The following is a 27,996-nucleotide window of genomic DNA, read 5'->3' on the forward strand; positions in this document are numbered from 1 at the left end:
ATGGTTGTCATTTTTATTTTTTAAATTGGGCAATTTTTTATTTAATTTTCATATACAGATGAATGTTGGATGTCATGGGATCATGGAACAGACGTTCATGTTCCACATCAAATGTGTAACCTTTATTCAAAACAAGTACATACTATTCAAAGTTTACTGAATATACATTTATTTTTACTTTTAAAATCATGTATTTTTAAAAATATGACATATAAGAATTTATGCTTATTAATGTGTTACATACTGTATAACCATTTCAATAAGGAGAGATCAGTAGAAAGAGTGAAGATGATGTATTGATGAACAGAATATAGACGGTTAGACACCGATGGCCTGTCTCAGCGGAATGGACCCTGGCTGTGAAAGGGATTAGAGCAGGACCCCCTGGAGCCGAGATGAAGGTGGCTTGAATGGAGTTTGAGTGATGAAAGGTGGAGGTGGGTTGCACAAAGGCGTAAAGGAGAATGACAGTAACCTAACTGAAGTAGGTAAAAATTAAACAAAGCTTGCTACTGGTTATCATAACTCAGATAAAATTAAGTAAAGTTTCTGTAAAACTAAATGCAAATAATCAAGAAAAAATATGTAAAAAAAAAAAAAAGAATTATTCGTATATTCGTTTTGTTTTATACAACTATACATCAAATGTGTCAGAAATGAGGAAAATTAGAGGGGGGAAATGCAAACATGCAAATCATAAAATGTAATCTTTTGGGGTCTTTTTTTAAAAGGTAATATAGTTTAGTATCTTTGCCATGGAATTTACAGTCATATATACATGAAATTGAAACTAATAAATAAATAATAATATTAGTATTATGTTCAGGTACAGAGCTTATTGAGTTTCAAAGTTAGTAAGTTAGAAAGTGACTTTCATTTCTACAAAAATGATAAACGTGTCGGTTTCCGTTGTTGACGTAATATTGGACCTGGAAGTTCAACGGTTTGCTTCTTTGCGCATGCGTCCTCACAGCTATGACAAATTGTACCGCTCCTCGGTACAATATACAACCGTATATTACAGTATGAGGAGAGAGCGCAGAGTATGGTATTGACTTAGACTGATGAAAATATCATGACCCGGTTCTTCAGCGGTCACATTTGCTAAGTTAGCCGTAACCGTTGGCGCAGCTAAAGCTAGCTCGGTCGTGTCTGTTGTTGCCCTTTCCACTAAAGTGCCTGAAACAATGCAGAGAGTGAGATATTTAAAGACTGGCTGGCAGCTGCTGAAATCAAGCTACGAGGGAGCAGCAAAGCAAGCGAACACCCAGTCTTCGGCCTCAAGATGTTATAGCCATGTAAGTCAACGCTTTGTACAACTGTATTAACGAGAGTGGAGACGGGAGTGCTGATTGCACTGACTCCCCTGACGATTGGCCGGTGGCGCTCCATCCCATTTCAGTGCTACCTGTCAAAGAAATGTATCCTGACAGAAGAGTATTCAATCTCAAGTTATCCAATTTTTTTGAACATTTTCTGCTCAGCCACCTTTGACTTAAATATAAATGTTCTAATCTAAAGTTTGGACATATCCGGTGATTTCTGTGAAGTTTTAGTCTCTTTTCTAGATTTTTGTTAAAGCTCATTCACCCACTTTCAAGTCTTTCTCCACACTTTGAAGTCGCAGACCATGTTTGAACACAACTTCACATTTGTCTCATGTGTCTGGGTATTGGCTAACTAAAATATGGAGAAAAAAAGTCAAGCAGTCCTGCAGAGTGCCATATTTGAAAACAGCTAATAAAAAAATCACTTTGGGAAAGACAACGACTCACAATTTCTGAATGATGTAGTTGTATTTTACAAGAAGAAGCACTCAGAGCGCAAACCTCCACCAAGGCTACCCACTATTAGGGGAAGTATTACATTTTGTATGTATGAATGTTGTTTTCTTTGTTGTTTTTTTTAAAAAAAAAAAAAGTAGTTTAAGAAGTTTGTAGTGCAGTAAAAATCTAAAAATTAGGTAAAGGTAGGATGACAGATGTTTACTTTGATTATACAAATATTATGTAGGAGTGGGTAATGGATAATAGGTACTGATTTGCAGCTCTTTTTTCTTGATAATACTTTCTTTAACGATATAATACATTTTGGAGTCAACTCCACAAAGAAAGCTTGAGGTCAGAGGTCAAATATAACATCATTTGGATGCAGACTATATTGTTTTTAGTCCCCATATATCAATATCATTTCCTAAATGTTGCCAATACAAACAATGGCAGTAGGATTCTAAACATAATTTTGAAGATAAAAGAATGAATGTTTGATGTTGTTTGACCTTGAAGGAGAGGTCAGAGGACAAATGTGCCACATTTTACATTTTTATAAAGTATTTTTTATATGTTTACAGTGCACAGCAAACTTGTAAGGGACTTATCAGGACTGCATGGATGTTTTTCATATTTTTGTTAGTCAAACACAGATCCCCATTAAATTTTATGGTAAGAAATGTCAGTGAAAGTACTTTAAACTTTGAGATATTTATATTTGAATATTTCCTTAAATTTCAGTGTGTGAAATAAGCGAGTGGATGGGGCTCTTTCTTAAACAATATCTAGGAAACTGTTTAATATAAGAAACTAAAATCTCAGAGCAATTATTATGAATATGTAGAAATTTAGGAGATGGTGGAGCAAAAGGCCAGAGACTGGATGACCCAGTAGGAGAGCATGCTGAGGCTACTCACTGCACACATTGATCATTGTATTGAAATTATACTATCTATTCATCAGTGTTCAATCACAGACTTTAATAAAACTATGCTGCATAGCTCATAGAAGCTGCAGTGGGATCAAAGTCTCATTCAGTTCAGTGTGCCTGCAGCGATGAGCTCTCAAAGACTGCTCAGAATGCAGTATCAGTTAATGAGTAACCTTATGTTGTCATATTACACATGTCCCCACTCTGTCGCCTGTTCCCTCCTCAGGCGAGCAGCTCCTTCGGGCTCCTCTTTGACATTGACGGGGTGCTGGTGAGAGGCAAGACTCCGATCCCTGCAGCCAAGCAGTGCTTCAAAAACCTGGTGGACCGCAGTGGAAAATACAAGGTCCCTGTGGTGTTTGTCACTAATGCTGGGAACTGCATGAGGCAGACAAAAGCGGAACATCTGTCACATCTGCTTGAGGTGGAGGTAAATTGAGCGCCTTTTAAAACATTATCAGTTTGCTTTGTCTCGTGTATTTTGTTTTTAATATTCTTTGATATCAGCCATTTACTCTAGACTCGCTTTATCTCAGGTGTCTCCAGACCAGGTGATGCTATCCCATAGTCCTTTGCGAATGTTTACCCAGTTCCACAAAATGCGTGTGCTGGTCTCCGGACAGGGTCCAGTAGAGGAAGTCGCTCATAAGTATCCTGCAATAACTCGTGTAATCTGGTGCCTGCACTCTGGATGTTGACCTTTAAAGCTGAATGTTATGTTTATTCACTTGTTTTTCTCCATGCTCCACTTTGTTATCAGTGTTTAATCGTTTCACCCTTTGTTCCCTTTACTGCTTGACAGTCTCTGCGAAGCCCTTATACAGATTTTTTTTTGGGGGGGGGTTAATTCAAGTCAAATATTGTTATTTGAAATATAAAGAAATGCAATAAATTAAACATTGGAAAACATGTTACAAAACAACACCAAATACTCAAAACACTGTTAAGATTTTCTGCATATTTCCATCTTGTAATTCCTGCTCAACCGGTTTGACTTTAACTCACCAAACCTCAGCCTGGGCTTTCAGGATGTTGTTACTATAGATGTGCTCAGAGAAGCGTACCCAGTCCTAGATGTTGTGGATCACAATAGAAGACCCAAAGATGTTGTAAGTAATACTATTTAATCAATTTATGTTCAGTTCAGTTACACGTCTTGCCAACTTTGCACAATGTCCTGCAGGTCCCGCCCACTAAAGGTTTACGGCCAATAGATGGTATGTTTCCTTTGCACAGTCATTACATAACCCCTGAGAATTAATGATTTTCTGGTAATGTGGCCTAATTATATGTTTTTATTTTTATTTGGTCCTACAGCTGTTGTTTTATTTGGTGAGCCTATTAGATGGGAGACCAACCTCCAGCTTATTGTTGATGTGCTCCTAACTGGTGGGAACCCAGGCAGCACTTGGAGTTCAGCGCATTATCCTCACATCCCCGTCCTGGCGTGTAACATGGACCTGCTGTGGATGGCAGAGGCCTGGAATCCCCGGTACACATCAACACTACAGTCTGAAATATTACAACCTTCAAATTTGACAGTGTTCTTGGTATACGGTGCCATGGAAAAGCATTTGGCCTTTTCCTGATTTCTTAGATTTTGTCACACATAGTCACATATACATGTAGTTTTTAAATTTAGTTTCTTAGGGGGGGGGAAGCTATCAAAACCTACCTGACCCTGTGTGAAAAAGTGACTGATCTCTCATTAAACCATGAATTAATTGTGATTAACCACATTTGAGAGCTGAGCTCAGCTTCACCAGCCACAGTGGCCTGATTACTGAGAAACCTGTTGAATAAAGAAACTCCTTAAATAGAACTTGTCTGACAAAGTGAAGTAGGGAAAATTATTCAAAAAAGCAACACATCATGCCGCACTCTGAAGAAACCACTAAGAAACATTGACATTAGTCGTTGACATTATCAGTCTAGAAAGGGGTACAAAGGCGAATCACAGTAAAAGCTATGAGAAAAAACGTGGAACATAGGTGAGCCTTCCCAAGAGTGCCCGGCCTACCAAAATTATCCCAGGAGTGCATCACCTATCCAGGAGGTCACAAAAGAACCCAGAACAACATCTAAAGGACGTCCAGCAGGACAATGATCCAAAACACCAGCAAGTAACGGCTAAAAACAAAACAAAACAAAATAAAGGTTATGGAGTGGTCTATTCAAAGTCCAGACCAGAGACACTTTGGCATCTGAACTTAAACGGGCAGAAAACCCTCTGATGTGCCTGAATTAAAAACAATTATTTAAAGAGGAGTGGGACAGAGCTCCTCCACAAATGCTTGCTTCCCAATTGTGTCACAACCAGTTTTTAGATTCAGTTTTTCCACACTGGACCAAGTTGGTTTTGATAGCTTTTCCCTTAATAGATGAAATAATTTAAAAACTGCATTTTGTATTTACTCAGGTTATGTCCAACATTAAAATGAGTTTGATCTGAAACGTTAAAGTCAGATCAAACTTTTGCACTATGACAAATGTGCAAAAAACTAAGAAAGGGAACAAAACAAAAACTTTTTCACAACACTGTATTTAATGTTCCTTGCATCACAGGTTTGGTCATGGTATGTTCCTGGTGTGCTTAGAGTCTCTGTACAAGAAGGTCACAGGATATGAACTCAAGTACGAGGCTCTGATTGGGAAGCCCAGTGTGGTGACTTATAACTACGCTGAGCTGCTGATTAGACAACAGGCTGAAAGACTTGGCTGGACCACGCCTGTGAAGAGGGTGTATGCTATAGGGTGGGTTTCTCAGTCTACATTTCACACTTAGAAATTCGGTTCAAAAAATAATATTAACTGAATCCCGCTTTTTTTTTTTTTTTGCAGCGATAACCCCATGGCCGACATATATGGCGCCAACCTCTACAATCGCTACCTCCAGTCTTCTCGTCGCACCAAGGCACAGATGCAGGCTCAGAGTGCTGGTGGAAGTGTAGATCCCTCAGCTGTTGATGACACCCCTAAAATGACATCAGCAGAACTAGGTGGAGCTTCAGGTGTGGCAGAAAGAGATCTGCCCGAGGGATGTAGCTCAATCCTGGTGTGCACAGGAGTGTACAGCAAAGACCAACAGGAGCTGCTCTCAGACCCAACGCAAACGGTCACAGAACAACGCATCTTCCACGGTCACAGAGACTTCCGCTTCGATCCCAGCCTCACTCAACCGTCCTTCATGGTGCATGATGTAAAGGAGGCGGTTGAGTTGGTATTTAAGCAGGAAGGCTGGCCTCTACAGTAGGGGTCCTAGGTTCTGTCTCCATCTCATAGTCTGATCTTTCACCATTAGCAACAGGTTATCAAACCATTCCCTTGATTATTACAGGGGAGAAGTAGCTGTTACTGTGTTATAACGTGCCATAGAGTCAGCTGTGAAAAGCAATAATATGCCGTTTTAACACCGAATACATAGAAGCTGCATTTTAAATCAGTCATCCATAATAGTACATCAGACCATGCTGAATTCTTTAAAAAAAAGTTTAAGTTTTCAATAATAGACATCACTGTTTCTGAGTCAAGGAATTAAATGGACTATCTGTCCTGTCACCTTTTATATAAAAATAAAACGAATTTAAAATTCAGGTTTTTGAGTACATACATTAAGTTGTTGAATTACACATTTTAGTACTTTGTGTCTTTATACAGCTCTTTCTGAATCAGTCTAAACTTGTTGGAAAGATGTAACTGTGGAGGAATTCCAACTGAAATCCACCCATGAGCTTATCAATACTTTAGTTTTGTGGCAGTACCACTTCAGGCATTTGCACAGTCAAAAAAAAAAAAAAATACACCCCTATAGGCCCTAATTTGTTTTTACTGCTGTCATATTTTACCTAATTATTTTTTTTAAACATGAATGTATAAGCTCTGTTTAAGTTGCCAGCTATGAGTGTATTACATCATTTTTGACTTCAGCCAGCAGCATGTCAAATTTTATTTTGAAAATAAGTAGTCTTATTTTCTGAAGTTGGTGGAATTTAACAGTAGGGGTTTTCACATAATGAATAGTGAATATCTGTTAGAAGACTGCAGTTAGAGCGCCACTGAAAATACAGTTTTTACATTTGTAACTGGTTTAACAATGTGTGATTTGAATTGTACTTCAAAAGCCATATGATATGAAAGAACCTTTAAAAAAAGGGATTAAAAACACAAACGGTTACATGTGAAACTCTAGTGTTTACTGTGCTGCAGTCTGTGTACAGAGTCCTCTGGCAGAGGAGTGGTTTGTCATCACATTCATTATCATCAGAATAATATTACATGTTAAATATTAAAAAGTCAAAACATACAAAACCAATATTCACACACACGTTGCAGCACACAGTTTCTCTTTAAATAACATCCATTCTCTGGTAGAGAAACAGGTAAATTGAGTATTCAGGCCTCCATTCCCACTCTTTAGTGACTCCCTGCTTCAGCCTTCTCGGCACCCACACTTTTTATCTGTAGCCACGGCACTAGGGACCGGGTGAGAGTTGTTACTCAGCATGAACTGAGGAGAGTTTTCAGAGGACTCGTTTATGATGGTCATACCATTGCGTGCCATTAGTTCTCGAGCCATAAGAATGAAGGCAGCCTCTATGTTCTGGGCCTCCTTGGCTGAGGTTTCCAGAGCAGCCAGCACACCACTGTTTTCTGCCAGATTGCAAGCATCCTCAAAGAGCACCTGTCTCTTAGCGTGGAGGTCTGACTTATTACCTGCAGTGGTGAACAGAGTTAGTAAAAACAGAAGTGAAGCAGATATTTGTAGCTATGATTCGTATCATTTTCAGTTAAATTATTCTTTTATTGCAACACTTACTACAACCAAGTCTTCAGATCACATTTAAACTTTACCCGTCAAAAACATGGGGCATGTTTCTGACTTTTTGGAATCACATCTCTCCCAACAAACTTAGTAGACTTTAACTATAAGATACATTTTTTTAGGGTTAATACAGACAACAGTCACACATCGGAATCGCGGTTTTAGCACATTATCCATGTGTCTTTGGTCTGTAGGTAGACGCTACACGATACAGTACCTACAGAGACACAAGAAGAACATCTAAACTCTACATAAAAATACTCTCCCTCACTGGCATGCTCTATCATGTCATTGACCTATTGCAAATTAATACAACAATACTGCATTCAGTTAGTGGGATCAGGATTTGATGTAATCGTGAAAGTATAGATTTATCCTGCCTTGTATCAACAGTTAAAGCTGCTGCTGGAGGTGTGACATTGTTTGGGATATTTTCTTGGCACATACTGTTAACACATTGTTAAACACCACAGTCTACCTCCGTATTTTTGTATTTCAGTATCATCTACACCTCAAAAATATATTTTGCTATGTGCAGACAGTTTACATACCGATGAGTATCAGCACCACACTGGCAGCTCCGTACAGCTCCACTTCCCTGATCCAATGTGGAACCGATTCGAATGTGCTGCGTCGAGTGATGTCATAGGCCACCATCGCCCCATGGGCACTGCGGTAGTAGCTCTGAGTTATGGTGCGGAAACGCTCCTGTCCCGCAGTGTCCCACACCTGCATCTGCAAAACACAGATAACACAAATATGGGTTAACCGGTTATACAGAGTATGTTAAGGATCAACAGCGTACAACTCTTAAGTTATTCAAGTATAATGTAAGGTTTGTCTGACGTTTGCAGTTGTTTCTGAACAAATGTATGCAAATGTCTAAACAGAATTATAAACTAGCAGCTAATAAATCAACACACCCAGAAAGCTAACAGAAACACTGAGGATATTACAGACAGGTTGTCAGCCCCTCCCCTTTCTCTGAAGAACTAAAAAAAAGGAATTATTTACTTTAAGACAAGAGTGCATCCACATGCATCTCATAAATTGCATGCACCTAAATATGTGGACATGAGTGCACTATCAGCGGTGATGCAAGTGTTTAAAATAAAAATCACCTACCTTCACCTTCTTGCCATCAATGTCCAGGGTACGAACAGTAAAGTCAACACCAATGGTGTTTTGTTGCTTTTCGATGAAGATGCCAGATTTGAAGCTTTGCACCACGCAGGTCTTCCCAACATCTGAGTCACCAACCAAGATGATTTTAAAAAGAAAGTCAAAAGAGTCTTCAATCTCTGGCCCAGCAGTCTGCATGGTGACGAGAGGAACAGAGAGAGAGAGGGGAAAAAACACTGTCGCTGAAAGACGAGACCCAATACCTGTGTGCCTCAGTGCAAATGAACCGGTCCCTTCCAAGTTGTGTCAATAAAAACTTGGAATATTTACACAAACAGCAGTCACATCCCTGAGAAAGAAAGTGAAAAAATCAGTTGTCTACTGGCAGAAGTAACACAGACAGTTTGATCCCCGGTGAAAGTTCCATCCAGAGCTTAATAAAAAGTAAAGGTTGCAAAAAAAATCTGTCAAATCTAGTGTAGCAGCTTGCTTTTTTCTTCTGCTATCTTAAACCCATTCTTTAACCTTTGTTCAACAATCAGAAAAGATTACACAATCAGCTCAAGTATTCCAAAGCAGGGATAAAAATCAATATTCCTTGAGAAAGACAAGTTGGAATCCAAAAGCTGTTTCTTCATCATGAGTTGGTTTCCATATCTACATTACACCAGTAGTCACATTCTTGAAACACAAGTAGATTCTGTCCTTCTGCCCTTTAGACTGTCACTCTTTGTGCTTGCTACACCCCTGCGCCACTCAGTTTACTTCTGAGGCAGTATAAGACACACCTCCTACCTGTGTTGGAAGTTGTGATTTCCAACTGCCAGCCCACCTGCACCACTGCATCCTGGGATATGGATTTTCTTTGTATGTTTACAGGACGCAATACCTGAAAGAGCCAGACAGCAATCATTCATTACCAAAAGCTCTTAAAGGTTGAGCTAAAATTAGTAGCTAGAACTTGCTGTAAATTATAGGAGTGAACAAAAGTGTTGAAGGTTCACTCTGAGTGCAGACTTCCCATTTTAAGAGGGTGTGACTGCTACACTTGCAGTCACGCAACTATAAAAATCAGTAACCCCATACATTTGATATATCGCACTCTTACTTAGAATTTCTTGGAAAAAATAAGTTAACTTTTGTACACTCACTGGCCACTTTGTTAGGTACACCTGTTCAATTGTTTTTTTTGCACAAATATCTAATCGGCCAATCACATGGCAGCAACTCACTGCATTTAAGTATGTGGACATGGTCAAGATGACCTGCTGAAGTGCAAACCGAGCATCGGAATAGGCCAGAAAGATGATTTAAATGACTTTGAATGTGGTATGATTATTGGTCCAATATGTTCTTATGGTGACGTCTTCCAGCAGGGTAATGAGCCAAGTAAAATGTTCTCAAACTGGATTCTTGAACATGACGGTGAATTCACTGAATTCAAATGGCCTTCACAGTCAACAGATGTCAATCCAGAAGAACACCTTTAGGATGTGGTGGAAAGGGAGATTTGCACCACACCCTAAACTAAGTGATGCTATCCTGTCAATATGGACCAAACCCTCACAAGACGATTATCCAGCACTTTGTTGAATCAATGTTGTGAGCAATTAAGGCAGTTCCGAGGGCAAAATGAGCTCCAATCCAGTACTAGCAAATATACCTAATAAAGTTTGCTGAGAGTGTATGTCTAACGTTGTTGGATTTACTTTAATTTCTTTCTCTGGTTTTGCAGTGCTGGGTTCTCCAATCAATTATCTGGTCTGCCAGCATACAACGAGCAAAAGAGGTGTCTTTGAATGCACCACTATTAAATGCAGAAAGTGCTGATTGGGAGATACCAAGTATTCCAAGATGATAGGGAGATAGCCAGAGTCATTTATGTTAAATGTGTTTATTTTCTGTGTTTCCTCAGTAAGGTATTTAGTTCTTCTTGCATTTAATTACTGTTAGGTTAGAGTAACAGTTAAATTAAAGCTTGTTTTTGCTTCTCTAATATTAGTTGATTAGTTTAGTCTCCTTGTGTCTAAATTGGTCCGATCAGCAGGTATTTAAGAGCCCCTTTCCTTCTTATCTGATCAGTTTTGGTTGCTTGGATTGGTTTGAGCAGTTGATGTTATTTTATCTCATGTTTTTTTTTACTTTTTAAGTTGTAACATTACTGTTTGACTTTTTTTCACTTTTTTCTCAAATTACTGTGTCCCTGTGACTAACCAAAGTCTTTCACATGGAGAAAGGTTTTGTTTACAAGGCTTCAAATACCTTCGAGCAAACAGCCTACACGCTTACACCCAATAAAAACTACTCACGACAAAATGTAATCACTTCACATCTTTGTTTTAACAGCTGCCCACTCCACAATGATTAACAATTAAAGAAAAAAGAAAACATAAGCTCTTCTCCCCGATTACAACCAGCCAACACATTCCAGAGCAATCAGTAACTGTAAAGAGTTAACCACAGAATGAACAAACTACACAAAAATACACCAGAAAAGCATAATTTAAATAATTTTACCTCAGGCTTCACACATTGGCATCACAGTGAGATGCTAACACAGACTGAGCATACTGCTCTGAATCTCTCTCTCTCTTTCCACCCCCTCACTACATTCTGTCGTCATCTCAGCCCACAGAAGAACAAGGCACAGCTGGACACAGAACAATGTGTGAAGTGTGAGGGGCACTTGACCAAGCTGGGTCTATCTTTGGCTGTGACCACCAGCCACCTTCTTTCTGTCGTGCGGGTGGTGCCTTATTTGTTCAGTGCAATGAAACATGGTTTTGTTGACCACAGAGTGAATGAGACTGAAACAGATCTTCGACTGTGCCACATTTATCCAAATAAAAAAAGTATTGCCGTACATGTACAGAAAAATGTATTCTGGACTTTTAAATATCTAGTCACACAAACATCATATAAAGATTTGAATAAATCCATTAATTTAAAAAACAAAACATAAACCAAATACGTCTTCACCACAACCACCTTAAGAGAACACAAATCTTTGTGTGACTCAGCAGAGTCTTGGCTCAGAAGCTGTGGCAGTGGAGAAATCACAGTTAAGCCTGTAACTAAGCTACCGCATCACAGTCATACACGTCAAGCTGCTGTGTCATCTTCTCTGCTGCAAATGTGCTGGACTCTGAGTGTTTCTCAGCCTAAACGTGTCGCTGAGGCTCTGTTGGCTTTTTCTCTGTTTCAGAGGTTTCTTGCTTGATGTCTCGAGGGAGGATGGTTCTGGAGGAGGGACATGGATTGGCTTCCAGGGGATTGGATTGACAAAACTGGGCGATGGGTAGGATTTGTCATAGGGACCTAGAGAAAAACAATCCAATGCAACAGTAACACATAAATCTCTGGAAGTCTAAGTAAACTAATGAGCTACCGTCTCTCTGTGGAATTATTCTGATGTTTGAGTAAAATAAACCCAAAAATGAAGACACGGTTAATAACGCCAAGATAATTCAAATAAACATACTTGATGGATAGCTGGGCTTTTTGGGACTAGCTTTGCTTTTTTCATTCGCCTTTGCCAGCCAGTCCTTAAACTTCTCTTCAGCCCTCCTACGCCGCTCCATCTCCTGCTTCTCCTTCAGGGAGGCTTCTTCCTGTCAAAAAGATACAAAAGAAATCTCTGAGAAACTGTTTGTAATTTAAAAAAGACAGACAGCTGAACGAGAGCCTGATTACTTTCTCCTTCTTTTCCTTTTCTATTTTTTCTTGGTTCTTTCTTTGCAGCCAGTCTTTGTACTTTTGTTGAGCTTTCTGTTCAGTCTCCCTCCGTCTTTCCTGGTGCCTCTGCATCTCCTCCTCCTCCTTTCTTTGTTTAAGAAGTTGCTCATGTCTCTCCTAGAATTGCAACAAGAAACATAAAAAGACTGTAGGATAAGATAAGATAAGACTTTATTAATCCCTCGGGTGGGTTCCTCTGGGAAATTCGGTTTCCAAAAGCACAGCACCAACAGACATTACAGAACGTGAGCAGAATATTATATATATACACATATATAAATACAGAGACATATATAAATAAAATATACGAAAGGGATAAATAGAATAAATAGGAATAAGATACAAGGGAATTGTACATTTCAAGTACTGAAGTCTATTGCACCGTTGACTATTAACAAAAAGTATTGCACAGTGAAGTGAAGAGGCACTACAGCTTAGTTGTTCCCCCCTCACTCTCCCCTCCAGAGAGGAGTTAAACAGTCTGATGGCATGTGGGACAAAGGAGTTTTTAAGTCTGTTGGTTCTTGTCTTTGGGAGAAGCAACCTGCCACTGAACAGACTCCTCTGGTTGTTTATGGCCGTGTGCAGAGGATGCCCAGCATTGTCCATAATGTCCAGCAATTTTTTTAGTGTCCTTTTCTCTGCCACTGTCACCAGAGTGTCCAGCTTCATGCCGACCACAGAGCCAGCCTTCCTGGTCAGTTTTTCCAGCCTGGATGAGTCCTTCTTTGCTGTGCTGCTCCCCCAGCACACCACAGCATAGAAAAGTATTCCAGCAACCACCGACTGGTAAAACATCCTCAGGAGCTTCCTGCAGATGTTAAAAGACCTCAGCCTCCTGAGGAAGTACAGTCGGCTTTGGCCTTTTTTATACAGGTGCTCTGTGTTGCATGTCCAGTCCAGTTTGTTGTCCACCCACAGCCCGAGGTACTTGTACTTGTTGACCACCTCCACCTCCTCTATCTGAACCGGCAGTGGACCTTCTCTGGACCTCCCAAAGTCCACAACCAGTTCCTTGGTCTTTGTGGTGTTGAGTTGCAGGTGGTTTGTGTGACTCCATGTGACGAAGTTCCTCACCAGACTTCTGTACTACTCTTCCTGATTATCTCAGATACACCCCATGATGGCCGTGTCGTCTGCAAACTTCTGAATATGGCATAATTCAGAGTTGTAGCAGAAGTCAGAGGTGTACAGGGTGAAGAGAAGAGGGGACAGCACAGTTCCCTGTGGTGCTCCTGTGTTGCTGACCACAGTGTCAGACATGATGTCCTTCAGCCTGACGTACTGTGGTCTGTCAGTGAGGTAGTCTGAGATCCAAGCGACCAGGCAGGGGTCCACCTGTATCCTGTTTAGTTTTTCCTAGAGCATACAGGGCCGGATGGTATTAAAGGTACTGGAAAAGTCAAGAAACAGGATCCTGACCGTGCCTTTTCCCCCGTCCAGGTGTGAGTGGGCTCTATGTAGGAGGTACAGGATGGCATCCTCCACTCCGACATCCGCCTTGTAGGCGAACTGTAGTGGGTCCTGGGCATGTTGTACCTGTGGTCGGAGGAGGTTGAGGAAGAGCCGCTCTAGAGTCTTCATAAGAAGTCATTCAGCTCATTGGGCCAGTTCCTTTTGGGGGCCGGGACGATGCAGGATGTCTTCCAGAGGGCGGGCACTCTCCCCAGTCGCAGGCTGAGATTGAAGACTCGTTGTAGCGGCTCCCCAAGTTCAGCAGCACACGCCTTTAGCATCCTAGGACACACCTTGTCTGGGCCTGCTGCCTTTCTGGGGCGAAGCTTCCTCAGGTGTCTCCTGACCTGATCCACTGTGACACTGGGAGACGATTGGAAGGAGGGGGGGAAGATGTCCTGCTGTTGAGAGAGGGGTTGGAGGAGGGGGTGTCATAGTGTCAGGAAGGGGGGGAAGCGAGGGAGGTAGGAGAGTAGGGAGAGGGCTCTGTAGTAAAGGTGAGGGTGGGGGGGCTGTGGGCTGGTCAAACCTATTGAAGAAGTTGTTGAGTTCGTTTGCCTTCTCCACAGTCTCCACTGTGCTGTTCTTGGTGTTGTGGCCTGTGATGGTTTTCACACCATTACAGACCTCCCTCATATTGTTCCTCTCCAACTTATGCTCCACCTTCCTCCTGTAGGTATCCTTTGCTTCCCTCAGGCAGCGTTTCACCTCCCGCTGTACTGCTTTCATCTCCTCCTTCACTTTGCTCCTGAAAGCCTTCTTCTTCATGTTGAGGACAGCTTTGACTTCCTGTGTTACCCACGGTTTGTTATTAGGATAACACCGTACCGTCTTAGCAGGGGCGTGGCAGATAAGAAGATCAACACAACAATTTTACTTAAGTAGTTGTTTACCTGTTCTGTTTTAAGTTTTAGCCATTCTTGGATCTTCTCGTCCATGATGAGCTTTTTCTGTTCCTGCTCCCGCTGTTGTTTTTCTTTTTTTTCTTTCAGTAAGCGCTCCTGATATACGGGACACACAGAGCTTTTATTGGGGTGAAATGGTCACTACAACAAATTAAAATCAGAATAAAAACACTTTTCTATTATGGGGATGGGACTAATGGCTGCATGCCTTTTCTACTTTCTTTTCCTGCTTAAGACGCTCCTCTTTTGCTTTATTCACCAACCACATTTCCCACGCACCGAGGGTAGGTGAAGCTGCAGGCTGCTCCGAAATCGCTTTTGGTAGCTCACACCTATAAAATAAACGCAGATATAAAATGAGTCATGCTGCAAACAAGCCAGAACTCTATCTAAAGCTTTACGGCAGCACCTCAATGGTGAACTACTGAGCCTGGAGTCATCTCTCTCTCTGGGGGAAGTGGTCTGCTGATCTGGGATGGATCTCAGTTCTTCTTCGTCACTGTCAAAGCTGTCATGATAGATTGGAGAAAGCAGAGAAAAAGTGTCTTCTTCATCGGATAGGATTCCGTCGCCAAAGCCCTTTGATGGCTGGAAGTCTTTGAGAGGGGTTGAGCTGAAGCCCTTGGGTAGCCTCTCTCCAGACATCACTAGCCAGCAAATCTGCAGTGGACAGCACAAAAGCGAACAAAGTACGCTAAGTGTTTTCTGTTTTCTTATGTAAAATGTAAAAGAAATGGGTAATGAGACACATAAATCTGAAATGCCAATGCCAGACACGGGCGACGCTATATGAAAATATGTGTTTAGCGGCATGCTAACGTTAGCTCACATCCTTAGCTCACTCTAACGACAACATAAACACATTTTGCAACTTGCTACGAAACATTAGCAGTGCGAAATAGCTTACCGGAAAAAACAAATGCAAACTGAATCTTATTATGTTTAATTTTACAGGTTAAACTGTCTCTTTCCAGGCCAGCTGGTCTCTTCTTCCAATCACGAGTTTGCAGCAGCGGAGGTTAGAAGTGATTTACAAACTTTTTCCCATGATACACCACGCCCCCACGCTCAGCTGGACGCTGTTTTCGTAACCATGGGGACACCACAAAAACGCTTGTAAGTCCTTGTCAAGCTGCTCAAACAGCTTCACATTTTCCACTTTTTATTTAAAGCAATAATGGCACAAATGCTCACGTTTGTATATTACTTCCCAATATAAATTACACTAAAATATAGGCCTTTTTTTCTCTCTCTTTTTTTTGCTTTAAAGGATTAAATCCGAAAAGTAATTCAGACTTGTTAACGTAATTCTTGTTTTCTAAGGCATTACAGATGTATACTGTACAACCATTCCAATCTGGAAAAAAGAACAGTTCAAAGACATCATATGAAGCCCAAAATTACCATGACATTCATGTTTGTGATGAGTGTGTGTAAACTTTTAGCTGTTTCTTCATTAAAGAAGGCAATGAGGGCATTTAAATATGATAAAGCTTGAATAATTTTGCGAGGTTCAATAGAATGACTACTACTATCATATTTTATTACATGGGACATTCCTAAAGGTGGGGAAGACAGAGAAATCAGATATATTGATTAGACTCCTGCCTCTTTTCTGGTAGTATTATTGCAAGGTGCTTATCATTAAATGTTGTCAGCATATCAATAAAATGTAGATAAGTCTAAAAATAAGTCTATTAAGGACTGTAGACTGTGTACTTTACAGGTAATGAATTCCAATGTTCAGTGCTTGTTTGGACAGCTAGTTCACCTCCTACAGTGATATAATGATCAATCCTTTAGTTGAAGTTAACCTGCACATGCACCCTGTCTCACTCTCACTTAACATTTTGAGTCTAATTACCCACAGGCCAGTCAAAATGAGGTTGTACGGGGAAGTGAAGAGAAGAGCTGCTTTCACAGAGACGTGTAACATTTTGTGAGTGTTCGTAAAATCTTCTACACTTGTTTATTTTTTAATGTTACAATCATATTTAGGTTCCCACAATACAACTGTGGTCATGTTCATTGAAAACAGTGAGCATGTCAGCAACCATGGTTAACCTCAATCATGGAAAGATTAACTTTCAAAGGAAAACATTAGTTGTTGGGCTCAGCGTATTCCCAGAAACTAACTACTACTACTCCAGAGCTCCACTTAATAAACGGATTATATTTATTATCACATGACAGACCATTCATTGGCAACAGCGATTTAAGTCATTATTTATACCATGACTTGAAGTTAAATTGAACATGTTTGATCTGGTTATTAATGCTGTCTTGACAGAACCTTTAAAGATCATTATTAAAAAAACAAAAATAAATAAATAAGACAGCCACATGTTTATCTTTTGAAACATTAGAAATATTTTAGGGTTATCCTCTAAATAGCTCCCATCCATCACTCCTTCCTTATATAGTTTTGCATAATGTGTCAAATCTGAGTAATGCATCCACAGTTCCCAGTAAGATAAAGATGGACGAATCAGGTATGGCCATTTGCAGAAAACAGGTGGGTGTGGCTGAGTCTACGTGTCCAGCTTCAGAGTCACACCTGGTTGTGAGATTCCAGCTCTGGCTTCTGTTACTCCTTCCTGACAAGGGCAGCAGTTCTCATTCAGAGCTCTTTACTGACAGCATTCACCCCACCAAGCAGAAGATGCCGGGGATGGTAGCAGGAGACCTCAGGAGACTCCCAGAGGGCAGACGCCCACTGCAACGTGTCTCCCACACGCCTCATCTAGACCAGAGACCACGAAAGAAGTCTCGCAAGAAGCTCCAAGTGATCATCTGTGTACTTCTTGTGGAGTTGTTTGAAAGGTTCACTTTCCTTGGGATTGTATGTAACATGATTCTATTTTGCACTGTGAAGCTCGGATATGACAACTACCTCGCTGCAACAGTCAACCTGTGCTTCATAGGAGCCAGCACACTCACCCCTGTTCTGGTTGGCTGGTTTGCAGAAGCCTGTCTAGGAAGGACAAAGGTGCTATACGTGTGTGCGTTTCTTCATTTCTTTGGTAAGACACAAGGGATTAAAGGTTGCCACAAGTTGGCTGCCAAGAGTTTGAAGCCATATGGCTTCTAAAACAGCATTTACCATCTTGGACTGTATTACTGTGAAAAGTAAGACTAGAGTAAGATCTGATGCCAGATGTTAGGCGATGATAGTTGTTTATGATGTTAATCTTTTTTTCAATTTTCACAATGTATTTATTTTTATTTTTAAATGGCAGGAAACAGATGGGTTCCTTGTACTTCTTTTCATTTGTTTCAGTAATGTTTTTGACTACATATCTCATGAATGTGTCAAATCAACCAGTTGTCACAAATAAAATATCACTCAGAATCATTAGATGCATCTGCCACTGTAGGTACAGCCATGCTGCCTGTGGTGGCATTTCCCTTTGAGGATTTCTACATCGACAGCCACCACATGACCCACCAGCTGGAGTCTCGGGAGCAGCAGATTCTTTTTTACACTGGCCTCCTGGCTGCTGCACTGGGCATCGGTGGCATCCGAGCTATCCTCTGCCCCATGGGAGCTTACAACCTGCAGGGCTACAACCAGCACCAGCTCCTGACCTTCTTCAACTGGTAGGTGATGAGGCTACCTTGACACATCATACATGTAGTTTACCAATAGGTTCATTTTTAGTTCTGCGAGGTTGGGTTTTGTATGGTTTGGTTTCAGACAAAAAAAAAGTAGTAGTGGCACGCCTTTGTTATTATATTACAAAAAAACTTTCTGACATAATGGTAATTCTATACTAGAGTGCATGGGGGGTTTCCTGTAAGGACTCCTCCTCTTTTCATAGACAAAACAAGTTTAAATTGAACCACCCTAGATGATGAAATTAGCACAAAGATATTTTGGATTTAAGTCTCACCAATATCACTGGCTCACTGTAAGATGTTCTTCTTTTCATTTAGGTTCTACTGGCTGGTGAATCTGAATTCCACTGTTGTGTTTCTGGGCATTGCTTACATCCAGCAATCTGTTGCCAAAAATCTGGGCTTCCTCATCCCCTTCACATCAGTGCTGCTGGCTCTCATCGCCATACACATGATGCGCAGTAAACTCACCTACAAACCCAAGAAAGGTAAGATACCAAAAAAAGGATTAGAAAGAGAAAACCTCTTCCTCATCTCCTTTTTTGTGCATACCACAAAAAGATCAACTGTTCGTGCTTCATACTTTTATTGCTCTCAGGTGGATCATTACTGACCACGTTGGGAGTTTTCTTGAACTCTTTCAAGATGTGCTGCCTCCACTATCGCTATTTGAGCGGACAGGTGACATCTTGGCTGGACCGGGCGAAAGAGAACAATGGTGGCCAGTACAGTGAGACTCACGTGGAGAATGCCAAAGTCCTGGCCAAGCTCTTCCCTCTTTACGGGCTTCAGCTGCTCTACAGAGTCTGCCTCACACAGGCAGGTCCCTGAGAAATTACAAAGCATGAAGCAGAAAACTGACATGTTTAATCGCCTTCAGGTTTGGTTAAGAAATATGCCTCCCACAGATCCCCTCAGGTTACTACATACAGACGATGAGCTCCAACCTTCACCTGAAGGACCACCTTTTGCCTATCGCTGCCATGAATGTGATCAGCATCCTGCCTCTGCTGCTCTTAGCGCCACTGATGGAGTGTGTGATGACCTGCTACCTATCCATGGAAAAAACTCCTCCAGCACCTGTAAAACGTATTAGTGAGTATTTACACACATGGAAGCCCCAACTAGTTCGCATGTTGTCGTAATTTATTCTCTTAAATATTCCTTTATCTCCTCTCACTCCCTCTTTTTGTCTTGTAATCACAACCTCCCGTTCCTCAGCCCCTTCTCTCATTACCCCACCCTGTCCATCCTCCCCCTCCAGCTCTGGGCCATGCGTGTGCCACTCTGTCGGTCCTGGTTGCAGGTTTGACTGAGCTGCAGAGGAAGTCTTACCCCCTGGTGGAGCAGACACTTTCTGGAAAGCTTTTGCAAGTTTCTTCCATGCCATGTTTCCAGCTGGCTCCTCAGTACATCCTGCTCGGTCTGGCAGAAGCTCTCGTCACCCCTGCGTGTGAGACTTACTGTTAGGTCTCCGTTTGGGCATATCATTCAAATATATGAAATGAGTATGATGTGGCAGCAGCAGGAGAGATGCTCATACAGTTTCTGTCCTCTGGCAGGCTCCCTCGTTTCTTTCCAACTCACCCCGAGCCACATCAGAGGGATCGCCCTGCACTTCCTCACTCTGTCCTATGGAGGGGGTTGTTTTCTAGGTGCCTTTATTATTCAGCTGATGTACTTTCTCTCTGGAGGTAAAAAACAAACAAACAAACAAATACAAATACAGGACTAACAAATGACATAGAGACACTGGTAATAAACACTGTGGTGCTCTGTTACAGGAAGCTTTTACCCAAGCACACTGCATGATGGCAATTTGGAGACATTCTTCTTCCTCCTGGCCACACTGATGGCTGTAAATACCCTGGCATTTTGGAGTGTATCATACAGGTACAGTACAACAGGTAGATGATGATCCAATAAAGGTTAGATTGCTCCATGTTCATCACAGTCTGTTGTAGGTTCATATCAACAGCTGGTAAAGCATTTGATGTTTTAAATGAACTGTCTCAGTGTAAACTTTTTATTGAAAGTATTGTTTTACAAGTATATTTGTAAAACACAGTTCATGACATTGTTTTTTACAAATATACTTATATAAAAATACAGCCCTAAGTGTATTTTTTGTTATATTAATGTTGTGCAGGTACGTGGACCTGAGTGTTCAGGGCAAAGCGCTGACCATCAGCCCTCTGACTGAGAAGCTGCTGCATTACAAGGCCTGTCTGCGCTTCTACGACACTGTAGACCACACGGATTCCATTTTATGAATGATTTCTCTGAGATGTCCTCTGTTACTGGTGCTAGCACTGGATGTTACTGAGTCAAAAATTTGTGCTGATGGGCTAAATTGGATAAGATAAGATAAGATAAGATAAGATAACCTTTATTAGTCCCACACGTGGGAAATTTGTTTTGTCACAGCAGGAAGTGGACAGTGCAAAAGTTATATAGCAAAATTAGAATACAATAAGAATAGAATAGAAATAAGAATACTGTACACAACTGTAAAGAATAGAATAAAATAAAATACTATATACAGTAGAATAAATAGAATAAAATCTACAATAGGATAAAAATAGAATGCAAATATTTTATACAACTGAGTAAAAAATACAACTTTTTCAGAAAAAGAGTATTGCACTTAGTGTTATTGCACATGTGTGTGTTTGATCAGTTGAAGTCTTTGTTGTGGAGTCTGACAGCAGTGGGGAGGAAAGACCTGCGAAGTCTCTCCGTCCCACACCGTGGGTGCTGCAGCCTGCCACTGAAGGAGCTGCTCAGGGCTATCACAGTCTCCTGCATGGGGTGGGAGATGTTGTCCATCAGGGATGACAGCTTAGCCACCATTCTCCTGTCACTCACCACCTCCACTGGGTCCAGAGGGCATCCTAGAACAGAGCTGGCCCTTCTGATCAGCCTGTTCAGTCTCTTCCTGTCCCCAGCAGAGATGTTGCCACCCCGGCAGACCACACTGTAAAAGATGGCTGAGGCCACCACAGAGTCATAGAAGGTCTTCAGGAGTGGGCCCTCCACTCCAAACGACCTGAGTCTCCGCAGCAGGTACAGCCTGCTCTGCCCTTTCCTGTAGAGGGCGTCTGAGTTATGAGTCCAGTCCAGTTTGTTGTTCAGATGAACACCAAGGTACCTGTAGCTGTCCACAGCCTCGATGTCCATACCTTGGATGTTCAGTGGTTGCAGTGGAGGATGCTTGTGCCTGCGGAAGTCTACCACCAGCTCCTTGGTTTTACTGGCGTTGATCTGGAGGTAGTTCAGCTGGCACCAGTCCACAAAGTCTTGAGTCAGTCCTCTGTACTCCTTGTCGTCCCCATCAGTGATGAGGCCGACTATTGCAGAGTCATCAGAGAACTTCTGCAGGAAGCACTGGGTGGAGTTGTGGGAGAAGTCTGCAGTGTAGATGGTGAAGAGGAACGGAGCCAGAACCGTTCCCTGTGGGGCCCCCGTACTGCAGACGACCCTGTCTGACACACAGCCCTGAGTCCTCACATACTGTGGTCGGTCGGTGAGGTAGTCCAGTATCCATGCTGTGAGGTGGTGGTCCACTCCTGAGTTCTCCAGCTTGTCCTTCAGGACCATGGGAAGAATAGTGTTGAAGGCACTGGAGAAATCAAAGAACATGATTCTCACAGTGCTCCCAGTGCTCTCCAGGTGAGCGAGGGAACGATGTAGGAGGTGAATGACGGCATCATCCGCTCCAATGCCAGGCTGGTAGGCAAACTGAAGTGGGTCCAGTGATGAGCTCACCAGGTGCCGAAGCTGAGCCAGGACCAACCGCTCCAGGGTCTTCATCAGGTGGGATGTTAGAGCCACCAGCCTGTAGCTGTTGAGGTCCTTGGGGCGTGAAGTCTTTGGCACTGGTACAACACAGGAGGTTTTCCAGAGCTGTGGGACTCGTCCCAGCCTCAGGCTCAGGTTGAAGAGGTGCTCCATCACCCCACACAGTTGGTCTGCGTAGGACCTGATGACCCTCGAGCTGATGCCATCTGGACCCGTGTATGTATATATATGTATACATACATATATATATATGTATATGTATGTATGTGTATATATACATATATATGTATATATGTATATATATGTATGTATATATATGTATAACTAACACCCAGCACGCCCCTGCGGGCGGTTTATCCTTTAAGCTCGGGTCCTCTACCAGAGGCCTGGGAGCTTGAGGGTCCTGCGCAGTATCTTAGCTGTTCCCAGGACTGTGCTCTTCTGGACAGAGATGTCCGATGTTGTTCCCAGGATCTGCTGGAGCCACTCGCCTAGCTTGGGAGTCACCGCACCTAGTGCTCCGATTACCACGGGGACCACCGTTACCTTCACCCTCCACATCCTCTTGAGCTCTTCTCTGAGCCCTTGGTATTTCTCAAGCTTCTCGTGTTCCTTCTTCCTGATATTGCTGTCATTCGGAACCGCTACATCGATCACTACAGCCGTCTTCTTCTGTTTGTCTACCACCACTATGTCCGGTTGGTTAGCCACCACCATTTTGTCCGTCTGCATCTGGAAGTCCCACAGGATCTTAGCTCGGTCATTCTCCACCACCCTTGGGGGCATCTCCCATTTTGACCTTGGGACTTCCAGGTTATACTCGGCACAGATGTTCCTGTACACTATGCCGGCCACTTGGTTATGGCGTTCCATGTATGCCTTGCCTACCCCAGCCTCTATGGATCTTGTACTCAGAGCTTGTTCTTGTGCTGCCATGATTAGTGCCTCTGTGCTGTCTTTCAGTCCAGCTTTGTCCAGCCACTGGTAGGATTTCTGGATATCAGCCACCTCCTCTATCTGCCGGTGGTACATACCGTGCAGGGTCTATCACACCAGGCAAGACCCCAGGTGCAGGCTGTGTAAAGATGCCCCAGAGACAATCCAGCACATAACAGCAGGGTGCAAGATGCTAGCAGGCAAGGCATACATGGAACGCCATAACCAAGTGGCCGGCATAGTGTACAGGAACATCTGTGCCGAGTATAACCTGGAAGTCCCAAGGTCAAAATGGGAGATGCCCCCAAGGGTGGTGGAGAATGACCGAGCTAAGATCCTGTGGGACTTCCAGATACAGACGGACAAAATGGTGGTGGCTAACCAACCGGACATAGCGGTGGTAGACAAACAGAAGAAGATGGCTGTAGTGATCGATGTAGCGGTTCCGAATGACAGCAACATCAGGAAGAAGGAACACGAGAAGCTTGAGAAATACCAAGGGCTCAGAGAAGAGCTCGAGAGGATGTGGAGGGTGAAGGTAACGGTGGTCCCTGTGGTAATCGGAGCACTAGGTGCAGTGACTCCCAAGCTAGGCAAGTGGCTCCAGCAGATCCCGGGAACAAGATCGGACATCTCTGTCCAGAAGAGCGCAGTCCTGGGAACAGCTAAGATACTGCGCAGGACCCTCAAGCTACCAGGCCTCTGGTAGAGGACCTGTGCTTGAAGGATAAACCGCCCGCAGGGGCATGCTGGGTGTTTTTTTTTTGTTTTTTTTTTATATATATACATATATATATAAAAATGTAATATATGAAGTATACATATTTTATTTATTTTCACAGATATTGTGCATGTAATTAAACATGTCATGAATTGTGAGCTTTGTTTTATTTACATAAATATGAATTCAGGAGTAAACTGTAACATTTCTATATTGAAAAGGTGAATATAAGTACAATAAACATAATAAAGAATATATTATTAGTATGCGTGGTCCTTTATTTAAGGCAGTTAAGCTCAAGCAATTACTTTGTTTACTTGACTGAACTGAGTAGCTGCAATAGCTGCAATTACAAAGCAATCATATTTCAAGCTCTCCTCACAATGTAAGGAGACTTAAAGCTATTAACCACTTTTCCAAACAAAATTTTTCAAACAAAATGTGCTTAAACGTGATCAATTTTAGACTTGACAAACAGCAGAATAACATAATCTGTTTTTAACCGCCACGCTGACAAATATAAACATTTATATTGTGAGTATTACTACCTTTAAATAATTGCATCTTGTATCAGAATAAAGTTCAATAAAAATAGTAAATAAACATTATATAACTATATGTAATTTTGTGAAGGTTTCTCCAGTGAATTATCAGGGAAAAAAAGACAAAGCATCCAAGGTACCATCCTTTTTTCTGTTAATGCATAATAGACACTGAACTATTACAGCTCTGCTGTTTAAACTATGATATATCTCCTAATATTGATGCTCAAAGTTGGTTATAGAAAAGAAATCATGCTAAACGTAAACAACAAACAAGACGTACATTTTGTTTGGTTGAATCTTTTAGTTAACATTTTGAAAATTTTATGGGACTCTTGTATAAACTTATGATCGATCAAAAAATGCAAAGAAAAATATGACATTGTTATTATGATATGAGTCTATGTGGCCATAAAGGCCTATTTGATTCTTCATTTTTTACTAAGAAAAAAAACTCAGAGATCATTTTATCACTTTGTTAATCAATACATTAACATTGGAAACTGTGCTCTATCTCTGAATTAGATGTTGCTTATTTTCAGTGTTGCACCGAGATCCACAAAAAACCCCGGATAGAGGGGCTCGGTGAAGGTTGTCTGGATTTGGTGCAGCAGTGTTAAACTGTCAACGCCAGATACGCTGTAAAAAGCCAGCTTTCCCTCTTTATAATCAAGGTGTACCCCTACTTTGTGGGAGACAGCCGGAGGAATTTGACCTTTGTGAAGATTATTGTGCCAGAACGTGCAACCAGAAGGAGAGCAGATTAATTTCCAGGACAGAGCATTGTGGCCAAAACGGCAATCTTTCCCTGAACCCTTTCTTCCTATCCCTCTGTACGACACAGCCACCTCAACTATGCCACCATCCCACTCCACCTCCCAGTAGTAGTTTCCTCTGAGGCCCTTTTTGCACAGAGCCTGGTTAAAGTAGGTGAATCTGTCAGGGTGATCTCGATGAGCCTGGTCCTTGTCACACCATGATATCTCTTTCTTTGTATCAGAGAGGTAAAGACAAGCTGCTACAGTGTCAGGATCCACCTCGATTTTGGAGTCTGCGGGGAAAGATGAAACACTCATTGATTATGAAGGACTCGCTTAAACTCTCAAATATGTCTGTAGTCATTAACATCATGCTTACTCTTATATTTCATCAGAAGTTCTGTCCTTGTCCGTCCCTCCTGCCGCCTTGTCCGTCCCTCCTGCCGCCTTGCCCGTCCCTCCTGCCGCCTTGTCCTTCTTGACACTTGTAAGGAAAAACACAAAAAACATAGTTTTTAAGTAAACAAGGTGAGACCACAGTTATCATGTTTAAATATCTCAAATGATCCCAAATGATCACACTTACTGATGATTTTTCCAGAATAATCCATCAGATCCTTTTTTTCTTCGTCGCACATCTTTTTCATTTTATTCTTTTGTGCAGTGACAAACTTTGTCAGGTTGTCAAGCTCTCTGTGTGAGTCTGTGAGCACAGGGAGCTCGCCCAGGGTTTGGAAGCCCTGCACAGGGAAACATTAATATTAATATTTAACCTCGCAAACTGGATACAAAATGAGACATGAGGCTAAAGTATCAAAGAGCAGCCATCACCTGAAGCAACTGAATGGGATCCTCTGTTTGTGAAAGCTGACAGATTTTACTCTCTCTCCTCCTTAACTCAGACAGCTCACGCTTCAGCGGCCTGAGGAGGCGTTCAGTCCAGTCCACTCCAGCTTTCTCAGCCTCTCCAACTTTCTCTCTCATCTCAGGGTACTTCTTCCTCATGAAGTGGGTGTACAACCGGATACGTTCCTCACAGACCCGCTCAAAGTCGTCACACGCCTCCCAGGCAGCATCCTATAGGAAACACGTACTATTTGCCTGCTATGACTGTTACAGTAGTGATCCAAGCCAACTAAACAAGTCACACTCAACCACTGACTTCTTCTATGCATGCAACACTTTATCGATTACAGTGGCGAATTCTCACAGGAATAGGTGAATGTGGGGCAATTTGAGGGGAGGAAAGCTTCACTGTGGGTTGGAGGAGCTGGAGTCCTTCTGCATCAAACTTGTTTTGGATCAATAGGTCCAAAAACAGTATCCAGTAAGAGTTCCCAGTCTAGACCCCCAACCCAAACCTACCTCAGACGCATAACTAAAGCCATTTTGATTTAGACGTTGCCCAGCTTAACAGTATTGTACAGCAGTTGTTTTGTTTGCTCTCAATTTTGACAGCCATATTAAAGATTAATATCAGTTTGTACATGCTCTAGATAGCTCCAGATAAAACTCGGCACTTTTCCTCGACATTTTGCCGCGACGTTTCAAAGAGCCGGAAAGTAAATAAACGCACACGGAAATGACACAGGTCGAATTGTCTTACGTTTCACGCATGCGCAGTACAGGAACGTAACAGCGTAGAAAACGATTGAAAACGATAGTTTGGACGCGGAGCGTTTTTAGACGAAAACGACGTTTTCAGATTTATCCGGAGTAGTGTAGACGTAGCCTTATAACAAGATCTAACAATAAAGAAAACAAGGCATAAAAGAAAAATCCTTACTCGTATGGAGCGAGCAGCATCCATCAACTTCTCTGAAATCACCACTCTTTCTGCAATTTTCTCTTTGGTCTTTTCCAGATGGCTCTGTTAAGACAGACATGTAGAAACATACCACAATTACAATAAAAACAGCAAAATACATCATCAAAAAATAATTAAAGAAATGTATTTATATGCATATTACCTGCAATTCTTGCCTTTTTGTTTCAGCTGATACAATGTCGTGCTCTTTGTGTTCATCCAGAGCACACATCACGCACACAAACTGCTGATCGGTCAGGCAGTAAATATCCTTAAGTCTGTCATGACGGCCACAGATGCTTTCTTTGATATTTATAGAAGCTGTCATCAGTCTGTGTTTTTTAAGAGGCGGTACACTAAAATGAGGTTCCAGATGAGTCTGGCAGTAAGAGGCCAAACACTCCTGACAGAACATGCTAGCTTTACGTTTTCTCTCCGTGCAAATGTCACACTGCGCATCCCCAGGTGCAGCATCATCCGCAGCAGCACCCTGGCTGCTTGCCTTCTTATACTCCTCTAACAAGTTAGCCAGGACGGTGCTCCTCTTCAGAACAGGTCTCTCATTGAAAGTCTCTCTGCACAGAGGGCAGCTATACGTTCTCCTTCTGTTTCTTTTGGTATCCCAGTAGGTATAGATGCATTTCATACAGAAGCTGTGTCCGCAGGTAGTAGTCACTGGATCCTTCAGTAACTGTGTACAGATGGAGCACTCAAACAGGTCCCTACTGTTAGCCATTTTTCCCGCACAAAATCACAGCGAATTTGAATCTGTTTTAGAGAGGCATGGCTTGTTAACGGTTTCCTCTCAATGGGCGGTGCATTCTAGGTTCGCGATTTTCCCACAAATTCCGCTACTGACGCTTGATAGGACGTTGTCTGGTATTTGAAGAGACGGCTCTAACTTGACATATAACATAAAACACGGTGATTTCTTCTGTTAGCGAATAAAAAATAGCAACTTAAGGGCGAGTCTCTCTTTATAATCCAAACAGAGCGAACATAAAAGTGGATTTTTCTCACTTATCATTAGGAGAAAAACTTGCTTTTCGAGTGGCGGCACATTCACTTGCGTTG

At 42.0% G+C, this 27,996-nt stretch overlaps 5 protein-coding genes across 7 annotated transcripts; 2 read left to right on the forward strand and 3 right to left on the reverse strand.

The window, feature by feature from the left end:
• Positions 1 to 934: 934 nt before the first annotated feature.
• On the forward strand, positions 935 to 6,724 carry hdhd5 (haloacid dehalogenase like hydrolase domain containing 5). The gene is made up of 8 exons (XM_003447078.5): positions 935 to 1,298; positions 2,927 to 3,130; positions 3,237 to 3,349; positions 3,716 to 3,809; positions 3,884 to 3,917; positions 4,018 to 4,192; positions 5,266 to 5,454; positions 5,542 to 6,724. The coding sequence occupies exons 1-8, from the start codon at positions 1,188 to 1,190 to the stop codon at positions 5,951 to 5,953; spliced, it is 1,332 nt and encodes a 443-aa protein (XP_003447126.1). The 5' UTR covers positions 935 to 1,187; the 3' UTR covers positions 5,954 to 6,724.
• rab19 (RAB19, member RAS oncogene family) lies at positions 6,283 to 11,280 on the reverse strand. The gene is made up of 5 exons (XM_005471056.4): positions 11,162 to 11,280; positions 9,440 to 9,533; positions 8,648 to 8,836; positions 8,074 to 8,257; positions 6,283 to 7,413 (listed from the first exon to the last, which is right to left on the reverse strand). The coding sequence occupies exons 2-5, from the start codon at positions 9,488 to 9,490 to the stop codon at positions 7,130 to 7,132; spliced, it is 708 nt and encodes a 235-aa protein (XP_005471113.1). The 5' UTR covers positions 9,491 to 9,533; positions 11,162 to 11,280; the 3' UTR covers positions 6,283 to 7,129.
• Positions 11,281 to 11,457: 177 nt separating this feature from the next.
• On the reverse strand, positions 11,458 to 15,800 carry ccdc34 (coiled-coil domain containing 34). Its single transcript, XM_005471055.4, has 7 exons — positions 15,647 to 15,800; positions 15,149 to 15,399; positions 14,948 to 15,071; positions 14,728 to 14,835; positions 12,338 to 12,496; positions 12,126 to 12,255; positions 11,458 to 11,962 (listed from the first exon to the last, which is right to left on the reverse strand). Exons 2-7 carry the CDS (start codon positions 15,382 to 15,384, stop codon positions 11,760 to 11,762), a joined length of 960 nt encoding a protein of 319 aa, XP_005471112.1. The 5' UTR covers positions 15,385 to 15,399; positions 15,647 to 15,800; the 3' UTR covers positions 11,458 to 11,759.
• Positions 15,801 to 15,914: 114 nt separating this feature from the next.
• On the forward strand, positions 15,915 to 20,805 carry slc15a5 (solute carrier family 15 member 5). Of its 2 annotated transcripts, none has more exons than XM_003447144.4 (9): positions 15,915 to 17,762; positions 18,117 to 18,339; positions 18,676 to 18,845; positions 18,956 to 19,176; positions 19,266 to 19,452; positions 19,622 to 19,810; positions 19,920 to 20,051; positions 20,142 to 20,250; positions 20,507 to 20,805. In XM_003447144.4, the coding sequence occupies exons 1-9, from the start codon at positions 17,219 to 17,221 to the stop codon at positions 20,628 to 20,630; spliced, it is 1,899 nt and encodes a 632-aa protein (XP_003447192.1). In that variant the 5' UTR covers positions 15,915 to 17,218; the 3' UTR covers positions 20,631 to 20,805. The 2 variants fall into 2 exon arrangements, with proteins under 2 accessions (XP_003447192.1, XP_025764863.1); XM_025909078.1 differs by having other exon boundaries at positions 15,915 to 17,741.
• A 3,158-nt stretch (positions 20,806 to 23,963) lies between these two features.
• On the reverse strand, positions 23,964 to 27,995 carry LOC106098373 (E3 ubiquitin/ISG15 ligase TRIM25). 2 transcript variants are annotated; one of them, XM_019361865.2, is made up of 7 exons: positions 27,086 to 27,995; positions 26,902 to 26,985; positions 25,947 to 26,192; positions 25,702 to 25,855; positions 25,584 to 25,599; positions 25,495 to 25,541; positions 23,964 to 25,408 (listed from the first exon to the last, which is right to left on the reverse strand). In XM_019361865.2, exons 1-7 carry the CDS (start codon positions 27,656 to 27,658, stop codon positions 24,879 to 24,881), a joined length of 1,650 nt encoding a protein of 549 aa, XP_019217410.1. In that variant the 5' UTR covers positions 27,659 to 27,995; the 3' UTR covers positions 23,964 to 24,878. The 2 variants fall into 2 exon arrangements, with proteins under 2 accessions (XP_019217410.1, XP_019217409.1); XM_019361864.2 differs by having other exon boundaries at positions 25,495 to 25,599; positions 27,086 to 27,993.
• Between the last annotated feature and the right edge of the window lies 1 nt (position 27,996).

This window comes from Oreochromis niloticus, linkage group LG7 (assembly GCF_001858045.2).
Source record: "Oreochromis niloticus isolate F11D_XX linkage group LG7, O_niloticus_UMD_NMBU, whole genome shotgun sequence".
Taxonomy (NCBI): domain Eukaryota; kingdom Metazoa; phylum Chordata; class Actinopteri; order Cichliformes; family Cichlidae; genus Oreochromis; species Oreochromis niloticus.